At 32.0% G+C, this 20,726-nt stretch overlaps 1 protein-coding gene across 5 annotated transcripts in view; it reads left to right on the forward strand.

The window, feature by feature from the left end:
• SMCHD1 (structural maintenance of chromosomes flexible hinge domain containing 1) overlaps positions 1–20,726 on the forward strand; it is a 211,088-nt gene that overhangs the window by 157,702 nt on the left and 32,660 nt on the right. For 3 of the 5 annotated variants that reach the window (XM_077135872.1, XM_077135874.1, XM_077135876.1), the window contains 10 exons: positions 5,077–5,164; positions 5,772–5,903; positions 7,214–7,366; positions 10,990–11,116; positions 11,264–11,383; positions 12,534–12,631; positions 13,226–13,348; positions 14,202–14,392; positions 14,714–14,823; positions 15,107–15,177. In XM_077135872.1, the coding sequence (XP_076991987.1) occupies positions 5,077–5,164; positions 5,772–5,903; positions 7,214–7,366; positions 10,990–11,116; positions 11,264–11,383; positions 12,534–12,631; positions 13,226–13,348; positions 14,202–14,392; positions 14,714–14,823; positions 15,107–15,177 (1,213 nt within the window). The remainder of the gene's footprint in view (positions 1–5,076; positions 5,165–5,771; positions 5,904–7,213; positions 7,367–10,989; positions 11,117–11,263; positions 11,384–12,533; positions 12,632–13,225; positions 13,349–14,201; positions 14,393–14,713; positions 14,824–15,106; positions 15,178–20,726) is intronic. The other 2 variants (XM_077135873.1, XM_077135875.1) reach the window with 2 other exon arrangements.

Raw genomic sequence — 20,726 nt, forward strand, 5'->3', positions numbered from 1 at the left:
TCCACGTTTTGCGAATACCTCACTATCTTGATAAGTCTGGTGTCCTGTCTGGTGTATTCTCCTTCGCATGTGCCTTGGCCTTTGGTCTTTATGTAAGTTCTCAAATCAGCTTATCAAGTTCAGATACAAAATGTACTTAAGCAGCAAAACTTGTTGGAATTTTGTTTGGGTAGCAATTTGGAAACATCTTAGAATTCATGAATATGATATATTAAGATTCCTTTAATTTTCTCTTGTGATATTTTGTAATTTTCAGAATAGAGGTCTTGTACAACTTTCCTTGCATTAATTTCCAAGTAGTTGATATTTTTAATGCTATCTTTTAAAAATTTTTTCATTTTTTATTTGTTTTGGGTTCTAGAAATCAGTTGAGTTTTACATATTGACCTTGTAGATAGCATCTTTGCTGAACTCATTTATTTCCAGTTTTATTTGTAGAGTCTTTGGGATTTGTTTAAAACTTGCGCAGTTATGTCTGTGTATACTGGTAGGTTTATTTCCAATCCTTATAATTGTACTTTCTTTTCCTTGCCTTCCCACGCTGGTGTGGTTTTACGGTAATTTGCTAGACAGACATGATGAGAGTGGTCATCCTTATCTCATTCTCGATTTCAGAGGGCGAGTTTCAACATTTTAGCAGTAAGTATTGTTTTGCTTTAGGATTGTTCTTTTGGCAGGTATCTTTTATCAGATCATTTACTTCTAACTGTTGTTCCAAGAGGAACTCTCTTTATTATGAGTTGACATTAGATTTAATTTTTGTCTATTGAGAATAGATTTTCCCTTTATTTTTTTACCTTGGTGAATTACAGAACATTAGTTTTCTAAATGTTGAGTCAACCTTCCCTTACCAGAATAAAATCAATTTTGTTCATGACATGATCTTTTTTATATATTGGTGAATTTATTTTGCTGATGTTCTCTTTAGGATTTTTGCACTTTAATGAGTGAAGTTAGTCTGCATTTTCTTTCTTGTATGTTCTTCTAAGATTTGGTATCTAGGTCATGTAGACTTCATAAAAGTATCTAGAAAAGGGTTCCCTCCATTTGGGTTAACTTTCTATAGGATATTGTATAAAAGTGGCATTTCTTCTGTATATATTGGTAAAACACATCAGTGCAGCCAGTTAGGCTTGGATTGTTCTGGGGGGGGGGGGGGGAGGCTACAGTTATGGATTCAATTTCTTCAAATTAAGTAGTTAACAGTACTATTTGTGTTTTCAGTTTCTTTTGTCATCAGTTTTGATAATGTGTAATTTTCTAAGCATTTATCAATTTGAACTAGTTTCAAGTTTATTTTCTTCTTTGTAGCATCTGTAGCAATGTTCTCTCATTTTGTTATTTATTTGAACCTTTGTTGCTTGATTAATCTTAAGAGATTTCAATTTTGTAAATCTTTTCAAAGAACCAACTTTTGGCTTTTTAAATGTTCTCTAATTTTTACATTTTGTTTATTTCTTCTACTTGCATTCGGTTTTAATTTGTTCTTTTTAAGAAAATTTTGAGATCTGTGCTTAGCTTATTTATTTTAAGCCTTAAAAAAACGTTTGTGTGTGTGTGTGTATATATATATATGCATGCATGCAGAGCTATGAATTTCCCTCTAAGCATGGCTTTAGCTACATCTACAAATTTGATAGGTTGTATTTTCATTATTATTTGGATCAAAATATATTGTAAATTCCATGTGATTTCATCTTTCACCTATGGATTATGCAGAAGTATGTTTTTTAATTTCTAAATTGTGGGGTTTTCTAGTTATCTTTTATGTTATTGATTTCTAGCTTAATTCCACTAGAAATTAAGTGGAATTAATTAATTGTGGGGTTGAACTTTCTGTTATGAAGTAGTTTGCATTTTCCTTAGTAATACTTTTTTCCTTAAAGTCTTCTTTTGAGATCAATAAAGTTTCACCTGCTTTCCATAAGAATGACAGGCAAAAGCCACCTTAGAGATCATGGAGATTAATGTTTGCATAATAAATCTTATTTTCATCCTTTTTATCTTTGTTCTTTCTGTGTGTATACTTGATTGCTTTATAGTTTATTTTCTCCTGATAATCTGTCTTTAAATTGAAATGTTTAGATCTTTTACATATAATTTAATTACTGATACATTTGCTTTTTTTTTTTCTAACATGGGCAGGCACCTGGAATCGAACCCGGGTCTCCGACATGGCAGGCGAAATTCTGCCACTGAACCACCATTACACCGCCCTACATTTGCTTTTAAATCTGCAGTGTTACTGATTTTTATTTGATCCAACTGTTCTTTGCTCCTTTTTCTTTCAGGTCTTTCTTCCCTTTTATTTACTGTTTTTAATTATTATTTTCTACTCCTTATTAACATGATAGTTATATAACCTTTTATTATTTTATTACGGATTTTCTAAGAGATTACAGCATACATGCTTGATGTTATGAGTCAAATCATGTTCCTCACAAAGATATGTTCAAGTCCTAATCCGTGGTCCTGTAGATGTGAACTCATTTGTAAATAGGATCTTCAAAAATCTTGTTGAGATGAGGCCAAATTAAATTAGAGTAGGCTGTAATCCAGTATGACCAGAGACCTTATAAGAAGAAGAAATTTGGATACAGGAGTAGGGTGCAGGAGGAGACAGTTTGACTATGTGACAGAGGTAGATGATGAGTTATGGATTGCCAGCAAGCCACCCAAAACACTACAGACTTTGGAGAAAGCATGATCCTGCCAGCACCTTGATGTTGGACTTTAAGCCTCCAAAACTGTGAGACTATAAATTTTGGTTGTTTAAGCCTACCAGTCAGTGCTATTTGTAATAGTGGCCCTGAGAAACTGAGAAATACCAAAGTCTAATGATATTTTGTATATTTTACCTTCTTTCTGGGCAGTGCATGGATCTTAGAACACTTGAGCTTGCTTTTTCATTTCCCAACTATGTACTTTTGTTCTGTATGTTAAATATATCAAGACATGGTTATTTTGCTTACTCAGTGTTCATTGTATTTACTCACTCATTTATCCTTTCTGTTAATCTTCAATTCAGGGCTTCTATCTAGGATCATTTCCTGTCAGAGGAAGTTTCTTTAGTATTCTGGTGTATGTCTGCTGGTGATGGATTATCTCTTTTTTTTTTTTTTTTGCCTGAAAATATCTTTATTCCACCTTCTTACTTGAAGGATATTTTCACCGGTATTTTTCTTGCAGTACTTTCAAGCCATCCTTCACTATCCCATCTTTTCTGTTGAGAAGCTGGCTGTCAGTCTTCTTGTTGTTCCTTTGAGAAGTAATCATCCCTACCCTCCCCCTTCTTTGGTTGCTTTGAGTTTTGTTTTTACCAGTTTTACTATGATGCACCTACATGTGGATTTCTTTTTATTGGCTTGGTATTCAGAGGCTTTGATTTTGTAATCTTTGTTCATTTTTTTTTTAATGTTTAGCCATTATTTCTTCAGATATTTCTTCTGCCCCATCTATCTTTCTTCTCCTTCCGACACTCTTAATTAATTATGTGCGTGTTAGTTCTTCTCATGGTTTGCTCTTTCTCACTCTCTTTTCTCTATTTGCTATTCTTTTGTCTCTTTATTCCAGATATTTTCTTCTGACTTATTTTTAGTTCACTAAATCTATATTCAGTAGCACCTCATTTGCTGTTATATCCATCTTTAAAGTTCTCAGTTTGTTTGGTATTCTCAGTTCTATGATATACTTTTTTTTCCCCTTAAAGGTCCAGTTCTCTGTCCCAATTCTCAGTCTTGTCTTTAATCACCCTGAGCAGTAAGCAGAGTTTGTTACTCAAGACTATGTCTAGAGGTCCTTTGTATCTGTTTTGATTGTCTCTTATTTCTATTGGGTTTTTATTCTAGTTCACATAGCTGGTTATTTTTGTGTGTCAAATATTTTATTGTGAATATAAAATGTAAATTTACTAATATTTAATGTCTCAGATGGTATTTTTACCCCCAGAAAAGATTTACATTTTCTTCTGTCGGTTACCTGGCCCACTAGCAGTCTCTCACCTCTGTCCAGTTACAGAGATTAAGGTGACTCAAAGCTGACTTGCATTTCCCTTGAGAATTGGTCTGCTTTAGATTCACCTGTATTCTTAGGATATGCTCTCAGGAGTAAAGCAGCCTTAAATGTGAAGCTTACCTCTCTGGACCACCATCCTGGCTTGGATCCTGGCTGAGTTATTTTTCACAAGCTTGTTAGTTCTTGAACATCTTCAAGCAAAATTGTTTTATATGAAGTCTTCACAGGAAGGGTTGGTCTGTCCTTTGGAAGTAGATGTTTTGTTTATTTCTTGGTGTAACTTTGTGGGGAATTAACTTCTTTGAGAAAACATGGCTTAGAGAAAGGTTAAGTAATTTTCCCCAAAGTTACGTGTATGGTTCAGAGCTAGATTTCAGTGCAGATACGTATTCAAAGCCTGTGTTCTTTTTACTACATTATTCCAGTCATTTATGAGTATGAGTGGCATGCAAAAGCCACTTTTGGGATCATGAGCACCAGTTGCACATATCAGGCAAGATATACCATTGATTGTCATTCAGACTCTCATTATGGTTACGTGTGACCAAAACAAGCTATTCAGTGTACTGCTTAGGAGTTTCTGACTCCTTTGCCGATGATTAAATAATATCACAAAAAGTGTCTTTTATATATAAAGTCAAATATTTAGAATAATACTTGAATGGAAAATGAATCAAGACAAAAGATCAGCAGGATTTCTTATAATTTTGAAATATGAAAACGCAGTTGGAATAGATAATATAGAAATGAAGCAAAATTCACTTCACACAAAATTCAACATTTGTCTTTACTATTTTCTCAACTTTATATTCCTATTCTTTATATTTTTGCCATTTCCAAAACTTTTGTTCTGAATGTTTTGTATGTATGTAGGTAAGAGGGACGTGGGAATAAGCCTGATACATAGTTGTATTTGTTGAGTGCGTGAAGCAGTATATAGTAATAGTAATTTTCTTTTACTCATTTGCTTTTTGTGGGAGGAACAGGAATGCTGATGCTTCAAATTCCTTCTACCTTTATTTAAAAGTTATCAATAATTTTATCTCTTTCTTTTTAACCTAGGGATAAAGTAATTCCTAACCAAGTGGGGACGTATTGTATCCAGTTTAGTTTTATGATGGATAAAGCAAATATTCTCAACAGTGAGCAGGTTTGCTTACTTCTTTATATACCATAGTTAACTCTACATTTTCTCACTTACTTTAGGAGTGAAATTTTTGTTTAAAAGTGAATTAATTATTGGATGCAAAGTATTAATAATATAAGTATCAGGAAAATTAGAATAGCGTATATTTAAATTAGGTTTAGTAATTTTTCCTGATAACAGAGGTCATTTTCCATCTCTCTGTTGAAGATTTAATTAGTAAGTATGTCCATACAGTATGTGTTAAGAGTGCTCATAATAACCATACATGAAAAATTTTCAGTTAATAACATTTGTAACTAGAATTCTGGATAATTATTTTAAAGTAGTGTTAACATACACCATCTCCATTTAATATTGTCAGTATGCTAATTTTTTATCACCTCTCAGTTTATTCTTAGATAATTATAAACAACTTGAAAAATAATCTGAGATGCCTTTTATTCATTCTGAGTATTTAAAATAAATTGATTTATTTTAAGATATTAGTGGAAATAAATTTTAGAAGTTAACATTTCATTTCTTTTAGTATATGCCATCATTATTTTGTTTCTTCCTTTTACATAATAAAGCATCAGTATGTCACTAATTGGAGTACTTCTTTTTTTGGAAGATTATAGTTGATGTGCTACCTAATCAACCTGTGAAGTTAGTTCCTAAAATTCAACCTGCTACCCCAGCTGTTTCTAATGTTCGCTCAATTGCCAGTAGGACCTTGGTGAAAGATTTACATCTCAATATCACGGTAAAGTTTTTGTTCCGATACTACACTGACTGATAAGAGAATTTATTATTTTAAATTTTGGAGTGATGATAGTTATTGTAGAGTCAGATTCAGGTCGCATTTGTACAAATGAATTAAATATTTATAAACATCTTTATATTTGAATACAAATAGAGAATGTATAAAATTATACATAAAATCCAGATATACTAAGAAGAGTTGACTTAAAATGCAAAAATCTGCCTGCCTTTCCTAATATATACATTTATTCCCTTATTTTGTGTTTGTATTGTGAATGTGGGTGAGCTAAATTAATTCTTCATTGTCCACTTCACTAAGGAAACAGACGGATGTAATTAAGTATTGGTTTTTAAGAGTTCTTCTGTGTGGTTAATCATAGCTAAGGAAGAAACAGAGTTCCTCAAGGTTGCTAATTACCTGGGGAGCAGGCAGCAACAGAGCTGCTCAGAATATTAACAAAAAAATGTAAAGCATTGAAGTGGGATTTCGTTTTCTGGGAAATTTGACTGGTGACATACTTTACTCCTTTCAAACCGTGTATTTTCCTATTTTAGATAAATGAATGGTTCTTAACTTCTCTTCCCTACACCTCCTGTTTGGTTAGAACAGAGTACCATAGAATTACTACAAAGGAATATATGAATCCTTATCTTCACCAAACATTGGCTGAACAGTACAGGTTATTTTACACATGGAGGTTCTGTTGATTTTTTTTTTTTTTTTTTTTTTTTTTTTTTTTAAAGAGAGAGGGAGGAAAGGAAGGAAAGACAGAGAAGGAAGGAAGGATGGAAGAAAGGGAAACATTTTTAAACATTTTCTTGTTTTATTATATTTTGTTTGTTTGTTTGTTTTTTTACATGGGCTGGGGCCGGGAATCGAACCGGGGTCCTCCGGCACGGCAGGCAAGCACTCTTGCCCGCTGAGCCACCGCGGCCCGCCCTCTGTTGATTTTTAAGTGTATACAGATGAAGTTAATAAAATAATTTAAAAACCACTATAAGTTCATAATATATATTTGTTATTAAACACTTTCTCACATCAGTAGATGCTAAAAGTATGTAAGAAGGTGAACTTTTAAAATGAGGGTTCTTAATATTTAGAAAGATAGGAGCCATGGTCTTAGATACAGTTCTCTAGTTCTTTTATGGTTTTCGGGACTCTCTTGTGGAGGATCTAATCTTCGAACTGAATTCTGTGCTTACTAAAAAGAATTAGATAATTTAATGTTTGAGTTCTAAAAATGTGTCATTTCTGATTTGTACATGTCCTTCTCTGTTCTAATTAGTTGTATTTTCATTGTTTATTTTAAGGATGAATACAGCAATCATACTGGAATTGATTTGGTTGGCACTATAATAGCTACTATTAAAGGTTCTAATGAGGAAGATACTGATATACCACTCTTTATTGGGAAAGTCAGAACACTTGAATTTCCCTTTATGAATGGTTCAGCTGATATCACGGTAAAGTTGTGTACCTTTTGGTAGATAAAATTTCAGTCTTTATTTTAAATTACCATATTAAGATACCTGTTCTTTTGTATGTGTGGCTATGAAAGTATACTAATTGTTGCATTAAGTTGGAAAGTCATATTTTGTGATTTTACTCTAACAGAATAATATTCTAAACAGATTAAAATATAGCCCAGGTAAAACATAAAGCTTTCCAGAAAAAGCACTTTCAAAAGCAGTTTATCTTTGCTTTTTTTTTAATGGAAATATTTTTACTTGTATAAAAAATAAACAGTGTAAGAACTTACAAATAATCACTGTAATACCACTCTTCAGAGCTAACTATGATTATCAATTTAGTCTATAGCCTTTATAGACTTTTTTGTATATATAGGCAATGCACATATCCTGTGTGTATATGATTATATATGTATGTGTAAAATTTAATTAATATAATAAAATTTCACTAACAACTGAACTGTTTTAAAAATCTTATTTTTTTGTTTAATTTATCTTAGATATTTTTCTTTGTCAGTTAAATATTTATTAGCATTTTTTCTATGTATATCCTTTGTATATATCTGATTATTTCCTTAAGAAATTGCTATTAATAGACTTGGTTGAACACAGTATATGCAAATTTTAACCTTGTGATTGTTATTGCCAGTTTATCTACAATTTATTTTCCCACCAGAGATATGCATCTATTTTCATAATATTGCCAACCCTAGATATTAACAGTTTTTAAAAATCTAACCAACTTTCCTATATTTTTAAAATTATTTTGTCACTTGTAGGGTTGATTGTTTTTCATGTTTGTAGGGTTATTTGTTGGCTATTTTTCTTTTGGAATATTTGTCATTTTCTTAATTACATATTAAAGATATCAATGATTTTTTTGCATATAAATATTTCTTGAGGTTCTCTTCATTTTGTTTTCAATTTGTTTATTGAAAATTGAAGGGAGAATGATAGTCATAGTGCTATTTCTATATTCATATGTTTTTAATTGTGGCCTATTTAAAATCCATTAATTATCTTGGTATCATTTATCAAATAATTCTTCCTGTAGCAACACATTTGAAATCTCACCTCCTCTTGTATTTCTCATTGTCATTGTTCATCTTTGTGTTTAATTTAGTGCTAAAAATATGGCATTATTTTAATACAGGATTGCAAACTGGAAGCTTGCCAGCTACACCTGACTTTCAGTCCTGTTGGTCTGGCAGTGACCAATCCAGGCAGCATTTCATTTTAATTAGTTTCCAACATACAAAGTTCTGGAGTTTTTACATACAGATCTTCATTTCTCATTTATTTGAATAAATTCAAAGATCGAACAGACCAGGCTTGATTCCTCGCACAATACCTGCTCCTCCCAGACTGTTCTATTCTCCAGGCAGCCATGGCCATGCCACTTCCTTTCATCTCTTAACACTGAGGGCGGGTGTCAACTGCCAGCCATATTCATACTTGTTCTGTTATTTTTCATAGTGGAGAGTAAAGTAAAATTTTCTTGTACCCTAATAAAAATGAGCTAATGAAAGACATTTTGATAAAAAGTGTGGGGAGACCTGTTTAATGTGCAAAGTGGGTTGTTAGAAGAATACATCAGGCCCACTTTCCTGTTTATTTGCTTGGCCCTTCTCTAGGCATTTGAAATTGCTAGCTCTGCTTTAAACAGTTTCTAAGGTTAAGACAGTGAATTTCTCAGCAGCTGTGTACTTCATGTTATGCATATGAATTTTATCTAACCACTAGAGGTCTCTAATATCATATTGAATAATTACGTCCAAAACTCTCAAGTCTAATTTGGCTCTAGCCCTGTATATTGATGTAATAGATCTGGGATGAGGCTCTGGGTTCTGATTTTGCAAAAGCAGATAGTTAATTCTTATCATTAGGGAAATTTAGGGAACACTGGCCCAGGACATGAACAGTATCTATGAATGTTTCACATTTGCTTGAGAAGAACATATTTCTTTGTTTAAAGTTATAATCTAAATTTATCATTGCTCAAGTTTATTGTTACTCAAATCTCTATATTATTTTATCTGTTTAATTACAGATTTATGAAAAAGGTGTCTAAGTTTCATTCTGATATGCTCTCGTCCATTTCTTATGCCAAGTTCCCATTTATACTTGAATCCAGTTTTGTACCTTTTAATTCTCTTCATTTCTGTTATTTTGTATGTACTTTTTTCTTGATCACTCTGCACCAGGAATTATAAATCTATAAATCTTTGAGGTAGGATAGGCTTCCTTAAATAAGATATAAAAGAAAAGATTTTTATGTTTTTAACTACATTAAAAATTAAAACTTTGTTATATACCATAAAGTTTGTTCCATAGACATAATTCTCTGACAGAATTGAAACAGCAGTTGATAATTGTTGACACTGCAATAATGATTTGCTGTTTTTAAATCCATCTCTTTAGGAAAATAAATACATGGTTGATATTAAGTGTTGGCCAACATCAGGGGAATTGGGTGGGCACTCACTGCTAGTGAGAGGATGAATTGATAGAGCCTTTTTGAAGGGAAATTTTATTCTTTCCAATAAAATAAATGTTTAACTAGCCAATATACTTCTCATTATCATCTTAAATTGATACAGCCTTTTTGAAAGGAAATTTGATTCTATTAAACTTTTAACTAATCGTTATATTTCTCATTCATCTTAAAGAAATTATTTATAAAGAAGCAATCAAAGATATATTCTGTATTATGTATAAGTAGTTACACATTTTTTAATGTGTTTTCATTTATGTAAGTACTTCGAAAACAAGTTTCAGAAACTAAATGGAATCTAGAATTGTTAGCTATAATTTATCATTTTATTTAGTCATGAATTGTTCTACCTAGTCTATCGATTTAAATTTTTACGTTTTACTTCTCTATTTATACGTTGCATTTTTATACCATTAAAAAAACAAAACAGCTAGTATTGTTTCTTGTACAACTGTGAATGAAGTCTTTTGGAATACAAGTATTTATATTTGCATCATTTGCTGGTCTTATGGTTAAAGTATATCAAAGTATGTTAAGCTAAAATATATCAAAGGTTGTTGAAGAAAATACAGTTTTTAAAAAGCAAATCAGTAGGGGCTTTCAGGCCATCTTGTTCCGTCACCTGGGACTTCGTGGGTCTACTTCTATGGTAACGGCTGTAACTTAAACTCAGCTTTGGGCTTTGAGCTCTTTCTTTGTGATTGTTTTTATAACTTTCACACCATCGGCTGTTTCACAGTACTTCAACTTAAAGATTGGGAATCAAGAAATATTGCAGCTCAAGATAAAAGTGGCCATTTATATTTCTGGTCCTAAAGAAAAATACTTGTAATTTTCCATTATATATAATATTTGCATAAGCTTCTTATTGATAAGATTGTTTGGCTTTCAAAACCATACCAAAAGGTAAAATTTTTATGTCTTGGGTTTTGTATCTCTGGTAGTTGTGGTGATTTAATGAATCTAAGAGTCAGTGACTTATGCCACTTATTTGCATATGAGTATACTTTAAAATTTAACCACTTATTTGAAAACAGAACACAATGAAATATGTAGCATTTACAAATGGAAAAATATATTTTTAATCTGATTTTTCCTTACTGCTTCTTTTCTATTTGTATAGAGTCTAGTGCTGGCAGAAAATAGTCCTGGAAAGGATAGTACTGAATATTTTATTATATTTGAGCCTCGGCTACCAGCTTTATCGAGAACATTAGAACCATATATCCTGCCATTTATGTTTTACAATGGTAAGTTTTCTGGGGAAATAGATGCTCAAATTTTGCTGTTAGTGGTCATTTAGATAACTTTATTTTGCTTTTCATTAACTTTTTTACTCATTATCATTCTATTTTGGAAAAGTCACAATCTTAAATTATATGAATTTTTTTCCTTAGATGTAAAGAAGCAGCAACAAATGGCAGCACTTACAAAAGAGAAAGACCGATTATCTAAGTCTATTATTGTGTATAGAAGTTTATTTGATGCCAGCAAACAGCTTCTTGATGAGATGAAATGTAAGTCATTTTGTATTCAGAGGAAACAAAAAATTATGCTTTGCAGTATAGTAAGGCAGAAGGTTGAGACCATGAGACATAAACATGTTCTGCTTGTTACCTTCTTTCCTAGACTACAAGTTTATTCTGAATGCTGCAGAAAGGTGTTAATGAAGTTTTATGCCATTTATCATATGATATTTTTAAAGATAAAGTATTCTTTCATTTTAAATAAATTTATGTCGTGTATACCTACAATAAATTGAGGTTTTCTGTTAAGTTAGAAATCTATATCTGTGGGAAATTTCATTTTTAAGGACTTTTGGCATACAATAATGTTTATATCAAACTCCTTCTGGCAAAAGCTAATGTATGAAAGTTTCACTGAGAGAGTGGCATGTAATGTAATTTTTTTTTGTAACTTAATTCTATTTTGGGTCATAGGGTGTATGTATTTTACTTAAAATATGTACAGTACATCACACCATGTAACTGTAAGGGTCAGCATATTCTAATGATGATATATATAACATACTTGAGTCAATACAAATAATTTTTAATAATGTTTATATACAATTGAGACAAGGCACTTGCTGAGTTGTGCTCTATCATCTCTTAATTTATTTCTCTCTATGATTTTATTTCCTTATGGCTGTGGGCATAATATTAATTATATAATATTATATAATTAAAGATTTGATTGTTTAATCAACAATCTTAATATTGTATTATTATATCTAAGGTCAAGGACATTTATAGGATAGTAAGAGCTAAATAATAAGATGATACATCATTTGGTATACAAAATTGCACTAAAATTGTTTTTATAGGTTTTTACTTGGTTCTGAGAACAATTTTACACATTTACTTATATTATGTATCGTCATGTGGCTTAGGTTTAAATGATTTATCCAAGATCACTCAGAGTTTCCAGTATAATATCATAACATCTCCTTTAGCCACATTATTTTTTTTCTCACTTTTATGTATTAGAATTGAACCTTAATTTTAGATTTTTAGTTAACTTTGAATTTCAAATATAGTCACTGTCATTTTTCATTTTAGCATCAAGCATTTAAAGAAAAGAAAAGAGGAATGAAAATTAAATATATTGCCAAAAAGTATTTATTGACAGCTATCAGAAATTAATTTTTTGTTGTTGGTATTTTAGGCCAGCGTGAAGAAGCGGAATTAAAAGAGGCCCAGTTACGGAATGAACTAAAAACACATAATATTGACATTCCTGCAATACAACAGGTACAGTTCCAGGTACACATGAAAGATTTCTTTTTAATAAATTGCAGTCTAAAATTTTTTTTTATCATTGATGTTCTATTAGGAATGTTATGGACACTGTTGTTTTGAGGTACAAAAACGTGGATTATCGTCTAGTCACTTACTAGACCTTAAAAGGTCTACCAAAAGGGTACAGTTCTCTTTTCAAAGAAATTGCCTGTTTTATTCTTAAAGTTATGAAACCGGTAAATGCAATTAATAATACACCAGGTTGAATATTGCTTTGAAGAGGCTGTAAAAGTGTAATCACTATAAATGCCAAAAAATGCAATATAAATGTGGATTTTAACTTCAGTACTTTTTATATGTGTAACTTAGTTTCAAAGAGAAACTCACATTGTAAGAAGTATATTTGTTAACCACGATAAAAACAAAAAATCAGTGAGATGGAGCCTTTACAAGAAATCAGTGAGATGGAGTTATTATAATAATTGTCTTTTTAAATAATGGCTTATTATTATTTTTATGTTCTTGAGTTTTCAAAATCATTAATTTTTTAGCTGTCATTATGGGTTCCTGGTGGAATTATAATTGGCCTTGTAATTAATTTTTATTTGTAAATTACAGATCACACACATTGAAGCACTTTTGAAAAGAAAGAGATCAGAACAGGAAGAACTAAAGAAAAAACCTAGAAGATCATGTACTCTTCCAAACTATACTAAAGGCAGTGTGGATGTTTTGGGAAAGGTTTGTTTTTAAGCCATTTTAAGAGGCAGACCATCATATTATTTTGTTTTGTTTGTTTGTGTCTTGTATTGTTTAAAATGACGTTGTAAAAGTGTCCATTTCTCTTTACTTTTTATTTTTTCCAACCAATTACCTGCTCTTATTACCATAAAGGGTTGTGGCCAGCATTAAAACTGAAATGCATAATTAATTCAGTAATTCTTACTACCATTGAGGGCTATGGCAGAAGTTGAGCTAACATATTAATTATTTTAAGATCATTATGTTAAGACACATCCGAAATGTAGAGATATTAAAATGTGTAAAAAGTTTATCTTTACTTAGCTGATAAACTTCCACATGTTTTCATTGGCATTTTTATAAATTTACTGGAAAAGTAATCTGGAGTAATTTTTATGAAATTTAACAGCAAAATGAATATACAGTTCAATATGTTACAGCTGGTAAGTTTTTATAGCTTGGGAATGTTTTTAATCCATGTAAGTGCTTCAGAAAACTGTTCTTGTTAAAAGATCTGGGCTTTAAAAATATTTAATGTATAATTTCTGTATATTATTTAAAAATCTTTTTACTTGATTTTTTTTAATTCATTAATTACCTGCACTAAAATATGCTCCCACTGTAAGGTACAAAGATGAACATAGTCTTTTTCCTGATATGGAAAACGAAGTGACATCTAACATAGATAATGATATGATAAAAATATTAATGACATTTATAGGGAAGTAAGCTTATGTGATTTTTTTAATTTTTAATTTGTTTTATTAACAAACAAAACATTAAGATATCATTCCATTCTACATATACAATCAGTAATTCTTAATATCATGTGATTTTTTTAAATGAGTTGTAGATTGCACATTTAGCACAAATTGAAGATGATAGAGCTGCAATGGTTATTTCTTGGCATCTGGCAAGTGACATGGACTGTGTGGTCACCCTGACCACCGATGCTGCTCGTCGTATCTACGATGAAACACAAGGTCGTCAGCAGGTGTTGCCTCTTGATTCTATTTATAAGAAGACTCTTCCAGATTGGAAAAGGTTAGGGAAAAAAAAAACGAAAGTAATGCTTTTTCTGAAATGTATTTCTATTTTTTATCAAAGCCATGAATTTTAAAATGATTTCTCTAAGAGGTATTTAAAACAATCTGAGAAATGACTCAAATTATCTAAATTGTTTTTGTCTTCATCACAAATGAGCATACCTCATTGACGTTGTTATTTCTGAAGGCATACAAGTAATCATTTAGGAGTAGCACCTGTGGAGGGTGGAGAATTGATTGTACAGTCAAGATGATATGCAGTATATCCATATATTTTTCATATTATTTTTTCATTAAAAATTTTTATGTTTAAATTCAGGCCTCTACCTCATTTAAGAAATGGAAAATTGTTTTTTAAGCCCATTGGAGATCCAGTCTTTGCCCGAGATTTGTTAACATTTCCAGATAATACAGAACATTGTGAAACAGGTAAAGGACATTATAGTTGTTTTACTTTGTACAGTTGTTAATATTTGTGATCCAGATCCATAAATTATTAATTATGGAAATGTATGTTTGTATTTAGTTTACAAGTGATGGTTTTATTGATATTTAATTCTATTATTTTTTCCTATTAGAGGACAGTGTTGGATAAACTTGTAACAAATAACAATAGCATTCTTTCAAAGAAAGATTTACAATATGTGTAAATTTTAATGTGACCAAAGAAAATGTCATAATATAAGAAATTCATTTATTGACTTTTTTTTAGTATTTGGTATGCTGTTAGGAGACACCATAATTTTGGATAATTTAGATGCTGCCAATCATTATAGAAAAGAGGTATGTATTTGAAATACTATTTAATTTGTTGCTCCAATTTTAACATGCATTATTTTAATTTAATGTTATTCCATTTGATGATACATATGCAAATGACTAGCTAGCCTTCCAAAACCAATTTAAATCCTACAAATCAATAAGCAAAATATATGAATAAATGGGCTAAAATACAAGGTGTTTTTGGAATATGAAATTATCTAATAATCTATTATCAGAGAAAGAGTATTCACAGCTAATGGTGGTGAAAATGTAAAGTGATGAGGCCCTTTAGAAGGCACTTTGGCGATACAATGTTTCTCTTACCTATTGCTACATAGCAAACACTTCAAAAGTTATTGGCTTTGAAAAACATTGTATCATTTCTCACTACTCTGGCTTTCTCCACATGCTATGGACTAGTCATGGTGTTAGATAGTCATGTTGGGATGGTGGAAGCTCCAGAATACCTCACTTGTGGCTGGCAGTTGGCACAAGTTGCCATCTGGGAATTGAATTGGGGGGTGGCCAAGTTCAGCTGGAGATGTCACTATTCTGTGCTACCAGGTTGCTGTGGGATATTGTCCTTAGGATTTTTAGATGCTCTGTCGTCTGTCTAAGGGAGTCTTGATGGTAGTGCTTTAAATCTTTCTTGGGTTTTAACAAATAGATAACTGACTTGATTTTAACCTTGAGGCCACATTTTATTGGCAGTACATGAAATTTTATTTTAGCCCTGAGACTGACCATTTCTTAGAGAATTTTTTTGTCAGCTGAAGAGGCTAGAGATGAAAAAATGTTTTGTTTTCCAACCCAGCAAGTCCAGGTTAGAAATATTACCTTTAGGTTATTTTTTTAATTCATTAGTTCTACTTTAGTTTATCTCTTACTCTTCCTACTGGCTAGTTGATCCTGGCTGCTGTTTAGGTGCTCAGCTTGGTCTACAGGCTGGTGTCATTGGATGTCATCCATATGGGCCTCTCCTCGTGGCTGTTTAGGCTTCCTTACAGCATGGCATCTGGGTTCCAGGAAAGGATGTTCCAAGGAGTGACTGCAGAAGATCTTTTAAATCCTAGTCTTGGAAAGAATGTAGCTATATTCAGTTGTCACAATCTAGCCAGCCCAGATTCAGGGGGTGTTGTGAGTGGGAATGGACTCTCCATTCTCCATGGGAGATGTGGGAAATAATTTGCAGATATTTTTAAATAAGGTATTAAAATAATTTCTCTTACAGGCATGTTCCCACAAGTACACCAAGATGTATATAAGAATATTCATTAGAATATTAAAGAATTAATTTATAGCAGGAAATTTGGGAAATAGTCTGTCCAAACATCTATCAGTTAGGATTGACAACTCCATCATAGTAATTTATACAGTACAGTAGTATATAGACATTAAAAAAGAATAAAATAGATTTTATATGTCCTAACAAAGAAGATGCACAAAAAATATTGTTGTTTCATTGAAAAGTTACAAAATGATGCCATTTTTAAAAGTAAGTTTATGTGCTTTAAAAAATTCAGAAGATTATGTTCTATATTGTTGGATTTTACGTCTTAGTAATTTTATGTTTTATTTAGGAAAGAAGGAAATTACTGTGAAGGATTTGTATCTTAAATTATCTTAAATTGTAAGTTTAGACCCATACCAGGCTCTAAAATCTGTTCTATAACTGATTGTTAGTGTGCTTTGAAATTTATTGCTTTTTTGTACATATGTCATTTTTCACAAGAATGGGAATAAAAGTCAATAGAGATGATAAATAATTGTAGTTAAAAAAAAAAGGAAAAAAACCTAGGTTTAAGTTGGAAAAAAACTACAATTTGAAATTTCTAAAACACTAAATCTAACAAAGGTGCTTATGAGACATATAAGTTCTAGAGACTTAATGTTGAGTTAGACACAAAGCAGAATTAGTTCTCACTTGAAAAAAGGATTTTTTTTAATGTTGCGCTGTGTGAAGTTCTCATGATTTTCTTTTTGACAGGGATGATTGGTTACTTATGGACAAGACATGTTTGTCTTTAAGTTGCCTATATTAAACGTGACATTCTCATAAGTCATATTTACCAAAAGCAAAATTTTAAGTAATGTGTATGAGGAATAATATGATACTAAATATAGAGCAGTATTTTTCTTTACTGTTACGTAGTGACATTAAGATCAGAGTTCTGTGTTCATATACCCACAATGCCACTTTCTAACTGTTATGACCTTGGGCAAGTTACTGCCTTAAGCCTCAGTTTCCCCATCTATATATGCAGTCTAACTAATAATATAACTACTTCAGAGGACTCTTGTAAAGATTGAATGAAATAATGAACAGATAAAGAGCCTTGAAGAACAATAAAATTTCAATAAGGTACAGATCTCCTTGATCTGTGATCCTTAAGGTCATGAATGCTATGATTCTGTGAGAGACAAAAAGTATTAAATTTGATAAATATGATGTTAGGGGCCTGGAAATGCCAATGTGATGGCATGTATGGGAAATATTGCAGACTTGTGAATTACTGTCATTGAAATGAGGAAGAATATTTGCATTATGAAAGAGAAATCAGAGACAAGTTTGAAATATGAGCCAGTCTATTCAAGAATCATGGGGACGTCAGAGATCCTCTAGTCTCATTGTATAGATGAGAATCCCTCAGCTCAAAACAAATGATGGATTTCACACTACTAATTCATGGCAGAACTAGAACCAGAACCAGTCAACAGTATTTAGGGCGATGCAAAGAAGGAGTAATAGATGTCTCTTCTTGAATTTAGCAGAGCTAAGTTAATGAAGTTATTGAGAATTACACAACTAATTGGGCAATAGTATTTGGCACCTCCCTGAAAGGTTCCTTGTGGACTTAATAATTGCTATAGTACTATACCAGAAAGGGTTTGGTCGGGGGTGGGGGGGAGCTAATATGTTCTGGTGTAATTAAGAATTTAATATATCCTGAATTATGAAACAGAAACTAGGTTATATTAAATTGGAATCAGTTTGAAGAAGATGTGCTTACCAGTGATGAGAGAATTAACAAATGAGATAATAATTGAAAGATTCTTGTTAGTTTGAATCTGATATTTGAATACTTGTGGCTCTCTAAGGAGGGAGCAAACCCTGATTTGTAGCTTTTGCTAGTTTACACAGTATAAATATTCCTATCATGGTGATTTCCAGCTACCTCTGTGAGATCACTGAATGTGGAGTTGAGAAAATATATGCACAGTTGGCTCACTGAAGCCCACCACTATGCACAGTGCCAGGCACTAAAGAGACAAAGATGAGTTAAACAGCTCAGCCTTTGGAAACTCCAGCTGAGATGAACTAAAATGCTGTTTAAAATACATATCTTAAACTAAAGTTTGCACTGGCATGAAAGTAGAGATCCTAAATGAAAATAGTAGGCTGGAGAGGAAACAAAGCCAGATTTTGTCTTGAAAATATTTGTCAAACTAATTAAACTTGAGCATCAGTTTGTATGCCCTTGAGGGCTCAGAGGGTAGAAGATAAAACCCAGGGCTCTAATCTAACTTGGGGCCCTGGTCTGATAAAAGACTCCTTACTAGGTCTCCCAAAGGGGATACATTTTATTGTAAGGGTGAACAAAAAATAAATCTGGGGTGGGCCACGGTGGCTCAGCAGGCTAGAATGCTCGCCTGCCATGCCAGAGGACCTGGGTTCGATTCCCAGTGCCTGCCCATGTTAAAAAATAAATAAATAAATAAATAAATAAATAAATCTGCCTCTGGGAACTGCAAGGAAATTTTCTCTCTTGAACCTTCGTGTTAACGGCAAAAGTAAAAACATTAAATGTCTTCTTAGAAAATTCATCAGCAAAACCAAATTGGCCCTCATGTCTGTTTGCAAGCTGCCTTCGCACTACTTGGATGGTGTGAAAAACTGTAAGATGAAAATCTGGTTTTACAAGGTGCTGGACTGATAGTGTACCCAGTTATTTGATTGAAGCAAACACAAATTCTTTTTTGAGGAATTCACCTTTATTTTAGGATTAAAATCATTTCCATATTAATACTGAGAACAAACATTTTTAAAGTATATTCAGTATGGTTTAAGAAATGAGAGTGTTGAAAATGAACAAGCAGACTTGGAAATTTTTTTTTTAATTTTCTAGAATTGAAAAATATAATGGAAATTAAATGTTCACTGGGGGTTTTTAACAGCTTGAGAAGAATTGGTGCGTTGCAAAATAGGTCAGAAAAATTATCCAGAGTGCAGCCTAGAGAAAAAGAGATGGAATGTAAGAGTAAAGGTTGAGACATGGTGGATTAGAATGAGTATAAGTCTAATGAGAGTATCAAGAGACCAGAGAGAAGGATCACAGTCAATACTGGAAGGAGCTAATGGCTAAAAATTTTTTAGAAATCATGAAAGACACCAGTCCATGTTTTAGTTCCCTAGGCTGCTCATATACCATGAAATTGGTAGATTAAACTATGAAAATTCATTTGCTCACAATTTTAAGGTCAGGAAAATACCCAAATCAAGGCATCATGAAGGCAATGCTTTCTTCACAAATACGAGCTGCTGGAGATCCTTGACACCTCTGTCACATGGCATGGCATCTGGTAGCATGTGCTAGTCTTTATTCTCGTCTGGGTTTCATTGATTTCAGCCTGTTGCTTCCGTGGCTTTCTCTCTCTGTGTCTGAATCTCATTCTTTTACAAAGGAGTCCAGTAGTAGAATTAAGACCCATCCTAACTGACGTGGGACATGCCTTAACTGAAATAACCTCATCAAAAGGTCCTACCTACAATGGGTTTACACCCACAGGAATAGATTAGGTTTAAGAACATGTTTTTCTGGGTGTATAGAACTTTATACATAGCAGAGTTTCAAGAAGTTCAACTAATTCTAAGCAGAATAAATAAGAAATTTCCATGTGGACACACCATTGTGAAACAGCAAAATACCAGAGATAATCTGCAGATGATTAAAACAGTTTAGGAAAAAAACGGCAGTGAAAATGATTGAAGGAGTATCAGATCGAATGACAGCTGACTTCTTAGCAACAATGTAAGCCAGAAAATAGTGGAATGATATCTTCAGTGCAAACACATGTTAGGAAGAGAATTCTATATTCAGTAAAATAATTTTTAAGAATGAGAACCTAATAAATACATATTCAGATAAGTCAAAGCTATTAGGAATCTACTACAGGCAAACTTTTAGGGATTGCAGGTGGAAGGTCTGAGAGAAATAAGCAATGAAGAAGAAAGATGATAGTAAATATATGGGTGAATATAAGCAAATAATTGGTTGAATAAAATAGTAATCGTGGTTCTGGAGCTGGAAAATAAGTTAAAATATTTATCAATGATAGAATATAAATCAGGGAGGTGAATACACTATTCACAAGAAAGACTAAACTGTTTAGTTTTCACACTTTAAGTATGCTTGTTAAAATGTCAAGATCATTTAGTTCAGCAATAAGTGAGCTTTTTTTAAAAAGTTTATTATAGACTGTTAATGTTTGCAGCACAAATGAGTTTTCTTAGGGTTTAAGTGAAAGTATTGTTTTGTACTTACATTTCACTTTTCAAAAAATGTTATAAA

The sequence above is a fragment of the Tamandua tetradactyla genome, chromosome 18, assembly GCF_023851605.1.
Source record: "Tamandua tetradactyla isolate mTamTet1 chromosome 18, mTamTet1.pri, whole genome shotgun sequence".
NCBI classification, from domain to species: Eukaryota; Metazoa; Chordata; class Mammalia; order Pilosa; family Myrmecophagidae; genus Tamandua; species Tamandua tetradactyla.